The sequence below is a fragment of the Panthera uncia genome (assembly GCF_023721935.1).
Source record: "Panthera uncia isolate 11264 chromosome A3 unlocalized genomic scaffold, Puncia_PCG_1.0 HiC_scaffold_11, whole genome shotgun sequence".
Classification (NCBI taxonomy): Eukaryota; Metazoa; Chordata; class Mammalia; order Carnivora; family Felidae; genus Panthera; species Panthera uncia.
The window spans coordinates 57,054,901-57,067,467 of record NW_026057578.1 but is presented as its reverse complement, the minus strand read 5'-3'; the positions used below and the strand labels follow the sequence as shown (position 1 = coordinate 57,067,467).

The 12,567-nt window shown below is 37.7% G+C and overlaps 1 protein-coding gene across 50 annotated transcripts in view; it reads left to right on the top strand.

The window, feature by feature from the left end:
• The window catches only part of MAP4K4 (mitogen-activated protein kinase kinase kinase kinase 4), a 108,107-nt gene extending 97,369 nt beyond the window's left edge, over window positions 1–10,738 (top strand). For 26 of the 50 annotated variants that reach the window (XM_049651325.1, XM_049651288.1, XM_049651299.1 and 23 more), the window contains 6 exons: window positions 1,302–1,436; window positions 3,753–3,853; window positions 5,634–5,783; window positions 6,341–6,500; window positions 7,230–7,369; window positions 9,064–10,738. In XM_049651325.1, coding sequence (XP_049507282.1) covers window positions 1,302–1,436; window positions 3,753–3,853; window positions 5,634–5,783; window positions 6,341–6,500; window positions 7,230–7,369; window positions 9,064–9,147 — 770 coding nt within the window. In that variant the 3' untranslated portion in view covers window positions 9,148–10,738. Of the gene's footprint in view, window positions 1–1,301; window positions 1,437–3,752; window positions 3,854–5,633; window positions 5,808–6,340; window positions 6,501–7,229; window positions 7,370–9,063 lie in introns of those variants that run through there. The other 24 variants (XM_049651289.1, XM_049651297.1, XM_049651287.1 and 21 more) reach the window with 2 other exon arrangements.
• Window positions 10,739–12,567: the final 1,829 nt, after the last annotated feature.

The following is a 12,567-nucleotide window of genomic DNA, read 5'->3' as shown; positions in this document are numbered from 1 at the left end:
AGTATGATGTTTAATAGGAGTGGTAAGTGGGGACACCCTTCCCTTGTTCCTGATCTGAAGAGGAAAGTATCTAGTTTCTCACCATTAAGTATGGTATTAGCTGTAAGTTTTTTGTAGATGTTATTTGTCAAATTGAGGCAATTTCCCTCTATTCCTATTTGCTGTGAATGTTTGATCATGAAATGAATGTTGGGTTTTGTCAGATGTTTTTTCTGCATCTGTTGATAAGATCATATGATTTTTCTTCTTAAGCTTGTCAATGTGTCTAGTTTCTTTTGTTCAACACCTGTTTTGTTGTTGTTGCTCATAGAGGTGTATTGTTCCACTTCATTTCTGTGTATGACTATACCACAATTCATTTATTTGTTCTGTTGTTGATAAACATTTGTGTTTGCTGTTTTCAGTTCTTAGGAACAATGCTGCTGTGAACATTCTTATTCATGTTTTTGGGAGCTCATACACACACATTAATATGAAGAGAGAAGTTACTGGATCATAAGTAGCATATACATGCATCCTACTTTAATAGATAATGCCAAGCTTTTTAAAATGGTTCTAACAATTTATAGCACTGGTTTCTGAGTTTCTAGTTACTCCTCATCTTCCCTACTTTGAGTACTATTGTTCTTTTTAATTCTAGACACTCTGATAGATGCATAAAATTGTATCTCATTATGGTTTTAATATGCATTCACTAATTGACTATTGAGAGCAAGTACTTTTTTATGTATCTATGAGTTAACTTCTTTTGACTGTTATAGTCGACTGCCCACTTTTTCAGTTGGGTTATCTCTCTTCTAAGTGATTTATAGGTTGTGAGTCCTCTGTCAGCCCTTTAAGTTGCACACATCTTCAATTTATGGCTTTTTGCTGGATTTGATTCCCTGCCTTGGTTGATCTATTTAATCTTCCTATGCTGTCTAATGAGAACTAATAGCTACTCCAGAGAGTTTTGAGAATCAGATCACATAATACATGTGAAAGCATCTTACAAGGTCTGTTGGTTGCATTGCTGTGCAGGTGTTTGTATTACTTTGTGGTTTATGGATACTGGCTATCTACATAAGTGTGAGTTCTTTTTTCTTTTAAAACCTTCCCTTCTAATCAGGCCTATACCTGATGATAATTCTATAGGAGTTTCAAAATCCATTTTGAATAGCTTAAATTGAGGTTCTAGTAAAACTCATACAGAATGGTTCCCTTAGGAGGATAATATTTATTGCTCATTTGGTTACTATTGTTATTAATAGATGGCACCTACTTTGAATACGTATATAAAATATTTATATTTGTTTTGCTAGGCAAAAAAGATAAGTTACGTGTCTACTATTTGTCTTGGTTACGAAATAAAATACTTCACAATGATCCAGAAGTTGAGAAGAAGCAGGGATGGACAACCGTGGGGGATTTGGAAGGATGTGTACACTATAAAGTTGGTAAGTTCCAGGAGGGTCATGAGGGTTTTGTTCTGCAGGGTTTTGTTCCACAGGGTTCTTTCTGATACACCTAGATGTTTTCTGCGATTATGTTTTCTAAGGCATCTTCTAATCCCGAAGTGTCATCTTGACTCACAATGCACCTTTTAACATAACCCCATTCATTCCTGCCATTCATTCTGTCCTCCATCCATCTCATGCTCACATTCATCTTGCGAGCAAGGCTTTTTACCCTTCCTCTTTGACAGTCCAGATTCTTCTCTGTAAGATGTGGTCACAATAACCTCTCTAAGGAAACCTTGCCAAAGGAAAGCCAGCCAATTTGGATTCTTGCTTTGTGCTCCAGGCCTCGTCTCCATTGAGAGGACTTTGGGTCCTTGGCAGTCATTGACAGAATGTTTGAGAGTTTGACCAAAGAGCTGTATGGCTTGTTGTTTTGAATGAAGCGCACTGTGCAAAGCTACTGTGCTCTTAACTACTAAACGAATCTAGTCGGCCAGCCAATGTTTCGTAGCAACTGTCTTGTTTTTTCTCTTGCTGGCACGCATGCTTTGGTTCTTATGAAGTAAGAGCTTGCAAGAACAAAACCAAAACAATTTTTTTTTTATGTATGAAAAAAAATTAAAATACTGGTACTAATGTTGGAAGTAAAGGGGAAATAATGAAGCTTAACCAAATTAAACTTTATTGGAGAGATAATATATTCTAATAGAATTTGAAATGGGAATTTGAGAAGATCAGCAAATAGTCTGTATTATACCTAAGACTGATTAATGTAAGGGTCCTATTGAATATTGATTTCTGCTACTATGTTTTGTTTTTTTCTGTTTATGAAAGTATATGCTATAGTCATTCTCTCTGCTTCTAGGGATATTACAGTCCTTGACATTCTCTTATTATTTATATAATCTGTCCACAACTCTCAGCTCACTGATTAATAATGATTGCAGAAGCCACCCTAGTTTGGCATGATTCTGAGTGTTACTGAAAAGTAGTACTATATACTTGATGAAATTTTGGGATTGGGATTTTCTGTGCTGTGTTTATGTGAAATAATTTTTGCGGGGTAACTAAAATCATCTAAGGTTAAATTTAATGAAATCATTCAGAATGGGTGAAATGTGCATGAATAGATTATCCTACAGGGGGAACTAGAGGCAGATGTGTTACACTGTGCTGGGCTTTTCATTGGAATAAAACAGTTATCCTCAGGTCTGTCATTCTTACAGAATGAATCACAAGCATTTTCTGCGGTAAGAGTGTGTGGTACCATTCATTCATTATACTTTTAGGAAATTATATTCAGTTTATCAAGACCTGTGCTGTACAATATGATTTCCATCAAGAATAGGGGCTACTTAAATTTATATTTAAATTAATTAACATGAAATAAACTATAAAATGTGGTTCTTCAGTGGCACTAGTCCATTCCATGTGCCCAATGTGGCTATCATATTAACAGTACAGATCTAAAATCTTTTCATCATTGCAAAAAATTCTGTTAAACAGCACTGGTTTGGACAACCTTTGATAATCCTTTGTGTCTTAATATTAATGTCAGTGATTTATTCGAATAGTGATACTATATTGGAAATTAACAAGGAGAATTATCAAGTTAACAAGCCATCTCTCATGTGCAAAGGAAGAATAAGGTAGTATTGTGACATTAGATAGTTTATAAAGAAACTGGTAGAGCTGTGCCAGACCACTAAGTCATGTGAGGGCACAGCCCCTCAGAGCATCTGTTTTTAAGCAGAGTTGGTTGGCTGCAAGAGAACCGGAATAGCTATGTAAAGAAGGCATTTTCAACTGAAAAAATGTATATAGCTGAATAGAGATTTCCTTTACTACTGTTCTTTTTGTATGGAACTTTAGGTAGAATTCAGGCAGTCACTGCCTATATAGATCAGGAAGCGGTTTGAAGTGATACTTAGCTGATTAACCACTTCATTATCCTTTTGAAGCAATACTGAGCCCTTAAGACTTTAGGGTGGTAGGCCTGGCATTGTCTTTGATTAGTAAATACTTTCAGTCTAAGAAGATTAGGAACATTAGTGAAAGTATTCCTTAATAGTAACCAGAGTATTGGAATTGAGTCCCAAACATCAGTCAAGAAATATGGGAATAGGCTGAATCATACATAAAAGTATTGGAAAAGGAAACTCTGAGGTTTGATCACTCAGCATTTTTTTCCTGTTGATCTAGATGACTCAATAGAAGGCATTATTTATAAAGTTTGCAAAAGACAACTAACAGAATTTAGAGTTCCATGTTGATTCTGACCTGTGCTTCTCTTGTTTATGTTGTTGTTTTCAGTAAAATATGAAAGAATCAAATTTCTGGTAATTGCTTTGAAGAGTTCTGTGGAGGTCTATGCGTGGGCACCCAAGCCATATCACAAATTTATGGCCTTTAAGGTAACAGCATCAAGTGTACTTACAAGTAGCATCAGCCATGCATGCATGACCAAGAAAGAGCCAGAGGACAGTTTAAAAACCCTAAATAGTTAAAACTGATCATTTAAAAGCTATGTACTAATATAGAGTATAATTCTGTTATAAGAGAGGCCATTTCTAATGTAATAGGCCTCACTGTCTGCTTTCCAAGCCCTCAGAGTATGAGGAAAGAGCTAAATGTTTGGTAGACATTGATTGATATGTCAATATGGTAACAGAAAAAAGGACAAAGTAATGCCACCTCTAATTAAAAAGCAGATCTTGGGGTGCCTGGGTGGCTCAGTCGGTTAAGCGTCTGACTTCGGCTCAAGTCATGATCTCACGGCTTATGAGTTCAGACCCTGCATCGGGCTCTGTGCTGACAGCTCAGAGCCTGGAGCCTCCTACTTCACATTCTGTGTCTCCTTCACTCTCTGCCCTCTCCTACTTATGCTCTCTCTCTCAAAAATAAATAAAAGCATTAAAAAAAACAAAAACAGCAGACCGTGACCATCTGCCTGAAGTCATGCATGTGTATAAAGATTTAGATATGTTTTTGATAAATAGTATCCAACAATAGGCAGCTTGGAGGTATATCTTTTCAATAGAATACTAACTAAAAAACAAATTACAGAAATTCTTAATGACACAGGAATATGTATTATGCGTTAAATAGAAAAAGTAAGTTAAAAGCATGAATAATGCATTGTTTTTGTTTAAGGGAAAAACTATAGAAAAACATTAGTATTTTTCTGTGTGAGTATTTTTAATATTTTTTATAATTCTAGAGTTCGCATTAGATACAAATTTATGAAATTCTTAATTAAAATATTACTCTGACATTAGATATTATAAATAACTTAACATCATTTCTTGTATTAGGCACAAAACTTTGAGTATAGCTCCTGGGGCTGTTTTAGTGCATATCATGAAATTAAGAATTTTTCATCCAAAATGATTCTATTTACTTACCTTTTTTTCTTGTTCTTGATACATTTTATTAAGGGTAAGTTTCAAGTATTTGGAAAATTGACATATTTAGATTGCTTATTGCTTGATTCCCCAATAAAGCAGGATAAATGGGGTTACCATATTTGCTCAAGAAATAAATCCACATGTTACTGACTAAAAGTAATTGGTTGTATCTTCTGAGATCTGGTCTTAATATCCTTTATGTGCCAGATGTACTCTCCTAGTTGCTTTTATAAGTATATTGTTTAAGTCTGTCTTGTGAGCTGTAGGTATTGATATTAATCAAGAACTGAGGTCATCTAGTTTATTACAGGTCATCCAGGTTAATACCCTACAGCTTTTCATCACTGTATTGCTCCAGTCAAAAAATTAAAGTAGAAGTCTCTATGATGACTATGATGACCATACTAAAAATTCTCAGTATGTGACTCCTGCAACTCCACCTCTTTCTCCATTGTCTGCATTGAATAGTTGAATACTGTGCTACAGAAAGTCCTGGTTCTTTCACTTTAGATGTTTTTCTCACCAAGACAAGAAGGTGGAATTCTTGGGCCAGGTAGGGGGAATTTGCGACACGTCTTCTGGAAGAAATGTCTCCCAGATGCTGATTGGCAGACAAAAGCATAATAAATTAGAGACTTATTTCATAGAGTATTTTTGCTTATGGTTGTTGCCAGAATGGCTCAGTAATTAAATAACTGAGTACCTTGGGTTTGGCTTCTCCTGTTTGATCTATCAGAAATAAGTTCTTCTTTGTCTTACTACTTTTGTCTCGGTTACTTCTTTGTAGTCATTTGGAGAATTGGTACATAAGCCATTACTGGTGGATCTCACTGTTGAGGAAGGCCAGAGGTTGAAAGTGATCTATGGATCCTGTGCTGGATTTCATGCTGTTGATGTGGATTCAGGATCAGTCTATGACATTTATCTACCAACACACGTAAGAAAGAACCCACACTCTATGGTTGGTTGACTGGCTTCATTTTGTTTTGACTTTTTTCTTTACTCTGCTTAGTGAACTAACACAAGCAGGGATTCCTTGCTTCCCCTTGGTGTGGGGGTGAGTATTTAAATGATGTGCCATTCTCAATAGCTGCATGCTCTGAGACAAGTGGAAATCCATTCTCCTGGCTCTGTGAAGCCCTCCTGAAAACCTCTTAGCCCTGGCTTTGACTAACATGGGATGTATTTGGGGCAATTGCTGGCAGGTCAGAATATCCCTGGGTTGGGAGTGGTTTCAATTAATTTCTTAATAGAATCCACAATCCAGATATGTTCCAGGGGCCTCAGAAAATGTGAACTAGTAGAGTACATGACCTGTAAAAGGTATTCTTTGAGATATATGTCGCATGAGTTTTACAAAATTTTATTCAATTGCTGTATTTATTCACCTGGAATATTAACCAGTGCATTCACCAAGACAATCTTTTTGAATGCTATTTCAAGGATAGAAATAACCACAAACGTACTTCCCTGTACTTTGTTCCTCTTCTCTAGATCCAGTGTAGCATCAAACCCCATGCAATCATCATCCTCCCCAACACAGATGGCATGGAGCTTCTGGTGTGCTATGAAGATGAAGGGGTTTATGTGAATACCTATGGAAGAATCACCAAGGATGTGGTTCTGCAGTGGGGAGAGATGCCAACATCTGTAGGTAGGTATCAGAGGAAAAGATAGCATATGTAAAAATGGAGCCTTCTCTAAAACTGCATGTTATCACATCAGTTTTACCTGTTGTTCAGACATTTTGGCCATTTAGCAGAATGGTTGGCAGAAAAACAAAAAACAAACAAAAAAAAACCAGAATGGTTGGCAATATTGATGGTGAAAAGGGAGATTGTAGACCATGGCACTGGTCATAGTCTGTTTTAGAACAAAATCCAAGTAATTATTTAACACTTTAAAACTCTGTCATTTAAAATCCTTCATTTAATCCTTAAGACATCCAGGATGTAGGACAGATGTGGTTGTTGACTAATCTGTGGAAAGTAAAAGGAGGCTGAAAAAGGGTAAGGGATTTATTCTTTCGAGTGGCAGTGCCGCTCGATAATCTGAAATTTTTAGTTTATATCCCAAGTTGTTCTGGTTTCAATGTAGTCATTTTCTCTTCTCATCACTTCTTCTTCCTGCCTTCTTTATGACTGGTTTGATAAAAATAGGAGCACTAAACTCTATATCCAGTGGGTCATTGCTCAAAATAAGCATGAACCATCTCAAGAATTCAAATTACCACTTCTCAGGATAAACTTTAAAAGCAAAAGTTCCTTAAAAACAAAAATCTCCATATGCTAGACATGCAGATAATGTGTGTATTATATGAGCAGCATCTTTTCATAGCTTTTTCCTTATCTTTAACAATTTCATGTTTTCCCCTCTCAAAAAGCATATATTCGATCGAATCAGACGATGGGCTGGGGAGAAAAGGCCATAGAGATCCGATCTGTGGAAACTGGTCACTTGGATGGTGTGTTTATGCACAAAAGGGCTCAAAGACTAAAATTCTTATGTGAACGCAATGACAAGGTAATGGTTTCCTTACAACTTCTCTTTAGCTGCTGTTAGCTTTGGTAATGGTTTACTTTCCACGGGGTTTGGTGAAGCCTTTTCTTGAGGTTTTGATAGATTCTGAAATAAATTCATCAAGCAACATTTTAGTAGTGACTTTTTAGACCTGTATATAGGAGTTGGGGTCTGTTTTATTTTGTGTTTGCTTATGAAGGGATAAGAGATACTTGTTTCTGCCAAAATCATCGTATGTTGTTTGTAGTGGTTGTTTTTAACCCCAGTAGGTGACCTGTATGAGCTATGTTTGGTTTAGGGATAGAAAAGGTTAAAACTGCCAATCTAGTGGGATTCTTCTGTGATTGGAAGAAAGCCCCTTGCAAATTTGGTAGGGTAAAAGTTTTCTCTCGAGACCCTGATGTGCATCAGAAGGATACCACTTGTCTGCTTCTGAATAGTAAAGTAACTTCATAGTTTGCATGTCAGAAATACCTAACAGTATAAATCATTTTATGCAGAAGCATGAGCACCTCCTGCAGCTGAGACCCCCAGTCTTCAAAAGACCTAAAAACCTTTGTTTTTCAAAACTGGCCACATCCTTGTTACTTTCAAGGCCTACCAACTCCCTGGAATCCCCTCCCTAAACCAGCCTTGGAGTGGAGCAGCTGGATGGCCAAGGGTGTTGACCCATCCCACGTGCTTTGAGAAGGACCTCCCAGGTGGGCCTGGCCTTTACCAAGCCCAGCTTTCTCTCTTTTCCCTCCACTTGGATGAAAATGTCTTACCACCTGAGGCAGCCTGTTGCAACCTTAGAAACTTCCCTCTTAAGAACATTTCCACCTCTTGTCTCACATTAAAATATATTAAATACCCTAGCCACTGGCCCACTAATTGACTTCTCAGATTAAATTTGAAAATTCACCTTGACAGAGAAGAGCTCTAGATCTCTCCTTGACAGCTGGGCTTTCTGCCTAACTGCATGCTCAGTAAATACGTTGCACCACCACCAGCCCCCTTTCCTGTGATCCTGTAGCTCGTTTACTAACGGTGTTGACATTGTTTTCTAATCATTTACCTTAGAAATCCATACAACTTCCCAACCCAATCCAGGATTTTGCCAGCTTTTTGGCTTATATTTTCCTGAGTATATTTAATGTAGCCATAACTATAATATTCTTTGAACTTGGGCATTGAAATATTTTTATTATTTATTATGTTATATCCTTTGAAGTTTACTAATCAAAGGCCCAAAAGTAAACTACAGTATTGTGACTATAGAGTAATATGAAATAACATATATTTTAGCTTAATTTTTTAAAAGAGAAAAATCAGGTTGCTAAGGAGTTTTCCAGACACATTTATCTTTTAGATGATATTAGCAGTGGAGATAAAAAGAAATAACTCAATTTCAGAAATATCAGTGTTTTTCTTTTCAGTTCTCACAATATGGCAGTGATAACCTTCTTAGTTGTGATAAAAATTAGCTACAGAGATGATCTCCTTATGATCAAGTGATACTGATGTCCTCTCAGATTTTCTTTTGAAAGAGGCCGTTGGGCTTTTAGGCTGCCTGCATTTGGAGGTGTTGAGGTATTGAGGTGTTGGTGGCACTAGGTCACCTGCCTGGGAACCATAGGAAGGATTGCTCCAAAGGACTGGGTTGTGTTGTGTCTTCATGGTAAATCTCTCCCTCCCTCTTTCTCTTGATTTTGCAGGTCTTCTTCGCCTCCGTTCGGTCTGGTGGCAGCAGTCAGGTTTATTTCATGACATTAGGCAGGACTTCCCTTCTGAGCTGGTAGAAGCATTGTGATGAGGATTGCTGGCCCCCAGAGTCTTCAATGAGATCCTGAGAACTTGGAATTCCTTGCAACTGGAGCTCAGAGCTGCACCGGTGTAGTCCAGGACAGCTGTGTATGCAGACACCACGTGTGGGGTGTTTCGTTTCGTTTCATTTCCTTTCTGCACCTCTTACCAGTTTATCCCCCTTCTCTTCTTTCCCCTACTCAAAAATAAATCAAGGCTGCAATGCAGCTGGTGCTGTTCACATTCTACCATCAGGTGCTATAAGTGTTTGGGATCGAGCATCAGACCAGAAAGCAAATGCCTTTCCTTCAGCTCCAGAATTCCTTGTCTCTGAGTGACTCTGTCTTATGGGTATCTGAAAGTGGAGACTATGAACATGCCATTGGTTTGGAAGTGGGCACATGGAGGTGTAAAATGGTGGTCTCATGAGCGGTTTGCTGAAGCAGAGAGCAGATTTAATATAGTAACATTAACAGTGTATTTAATTGACATTTCTTTTTTGTAATGTGACAATATGTGGTCAAAGAAGAAGGTGCAGGTTTAAGAAGTTAATATTTATAAAATGTGAAAGACACAGTTACTAGGATAACTTTTTTGTGGGTGGGGCTTTGGGAGGCAGGGTGGGGTGGGTTAAGGGGGTCCCATTTTATTTGGATTTTTTTTTTTTTTTTTTTTTTTTTGGCTTGGCCAAAAACTCCGTCATTTTTCTGTGTACCAGGTTTTGCCTAAATCATGTGCAGATGGTTCTTAAAAAAAAAAAAAAAAAAAAAAAAAAAAGGAAAAAGAAAATGTGTGCATTTGTATAATGGCCAGAACTTTGTTGTGTGACAGTATTAGCACTGCCTCAGCCTAAAGGTTTAATTTTTGTTTAAACCTAGAAGCACGACAAGTTTTACCACAGTCTGCACTTGCAGAGGAAAAGAAATTGTTTCAGCCACATGTTTATTTTTTTGCCTACCTCATTGTTTGTAATGCATTAAGAGGTGGTTTAGTTTATATGTTTTTGGAGGAAAACATTAATGTTTAATTTAATCTTAATACCAAAACTATCAGATTGAAGTTTGACTGTTATTTTGTCACAGGTCTCAGTAGGCACAAGAGAAATTGTCCCTGAAGATGGGAAATAGCCACATGGTTTCATCATGCTGATGGATGCAGTCTGTTTTTCTAAGTTCAGAGAGCAGAATGCTTCGTTTTCACCAGATGCACCATTAGTGGTTGATGGGCAACTATGGCCTCTAACACAAGGGGCCTCACTGTTCTCAATTTGGGGTTTGGTGGCAGACAGGCGGTCATGTTAGAATAGTCACACAAACTGTTCAGTGTTGCAGGAACCTTTTCTTGGCAGGGGGTGGGGGGGTGGAGTTTCCCTTTTCTAAAAATGCAATGCACTAAAACTATTTTAAGAATGTAGTTAATACTGCTTATTCATAAGATGGCATCTTCCTGTGTTTTAGGTGTAATATCCAAGCCCTGGCTTTTCTCCTCCTCTCACTTGCTCTCTTGTTCTCTCTCTGTTTTTTAAACCAATTTTACTTTATGAATATGTTCATGACATTTGTAATAAATGTCTTGGGTAATAATTTGTTTCATGGCTTCATGGTCACTCAATTCCTCTGAGACTATTAATCTCTTGGTAAAGGAGCAATGCTCAGTGTCATGGCTGTGCCATCTTACTTTCCTCTTGTTGAGTTTCGAGTGGGAATATTGTGTGATGGCTACTTTAAACTTTGTTTACCAAACAGAACTTGGCATTTCATAGGCTTAATACTCCTTTGTGATTAAGTTTCTTTTATAACATGAAAAAGGAAGATTTTCCTCCCGAAAATATAACAATCATTTGCACCTATTTGTTAAGGCTTTGCCCAGCATTCTCATCCTATTTGGCATCCAGTTTGACCCCTGTTATTCTGTTCCTCCTGGTCAGCATCTCTGCCAAAGGCTCTCCTTTGAATTATAAAAACCTAGTGAACAATCTGTATACTCACAGATGCAGAAACAGCAGCTGGTTGTACATAGCCACAATGACAGATAAGTAAGCGAGCCTTAGTCTCTTTTGAAAAGGACAAGGCATTAGAAATGGCTTTTCCATCTGTGTGACTTTGGAATGATGCTGATGTCCAAAGCAGAAAGGACTAGTTCTTTTCTACGGATTCATAGTTAACACAGAGAAGATTGAAGAGTTAATCCCACCTTTGGAAGGGACTTTTGAGATGGGCCAGATGCCATCACCACAGAATTTCAGTCAAAATCAAATTACCGCTGGTGATTTCCTACATGTTTTAGTTTTTTTGGGTAAGATAAAACGTGCCACAGTGAACACGTGTGCATGCCGAGAGGAGAAAGAACTAGATGGCTTGGTCAATCCAAGTTGGCTTTGTAGCCTCTCCCATGACTTTAGAGAGAGGTAAAGTTGAACAGGTATCTGAAAAAAGAGTGAATTTCTGGTACCAATAAGGAAGACAGAAAAAAATACTTATCCAACAGACTTGAAGCTCGGTGTCTGTAAGTCAAGGTGGGGTGCACAGATAATGCACATGACTTTTCATTGGAATTACTATTTAGAACTTGACAAAAACTGGATTTCCTTTCGGAGGTAGTGGGGTCTGAGCTCAAGCCTGAATTGTGCCTGTCCTGGTGGCCACCTGGCACTCTTTTGGTGTTTGTGTTGAACGTAATCAAATCTATCTGTGTGCTTAATTCACTGAGGTCAGACTGCCGTTTGTCCTTATGGGGCGGGCTCCTGGTGTGTGCTTTCCTTGGCTGTGGTGTCCTTGCCTTCTTGGCTGCAGCACGTTGTACACCAGATTGTGTTGCTACAGCTTGATTCAGGTACCCAGTTAGGTTTCTCCATTAAAAATTACGAGCTGGTGAAATTTCCTTCTTCTAGAGAAGGGGTGATCTTTTTTTTCCTGTAACAGGGTAGTGACTTCACAAAAGTGCCAAGATGGCAAAATTATAAAAAGAAGACAGTATTATACCATTAAATATGGAACATTGAACTACTTAGCACTGCTCTTCAAAATACAGATGTCTCTAGGTATAGTCAAAGCTTTAATAAGTAATACCTTTCTGTATTTAAATCAGAGCAACTCTGTATTGAGTGCAGTGTTCTTAACTTTTTTCTCATGCACATGTTATGTTGGAGAAAATGTTTACAAAAATGGTTTTGTTTCACTAATGTGCATCATATTTATGGTTTATTTTTAAGTGATTTTTTATGGGTTATTTAGGTTTCTGTCTTAGTTGTAGTCCACTTACAGTGATTCATAATTCTTAACTTTGCCAATTACAAATTTGCTAAGCAGTAGTACAAATGACAGACTGCATTAAATTTACTAATCCTACAGCTGCAAAGCAGACTGGTGGCAAGTACATGCCCCCCCCCCCCAACCCAAGTGCTAACTTGTCTTCTG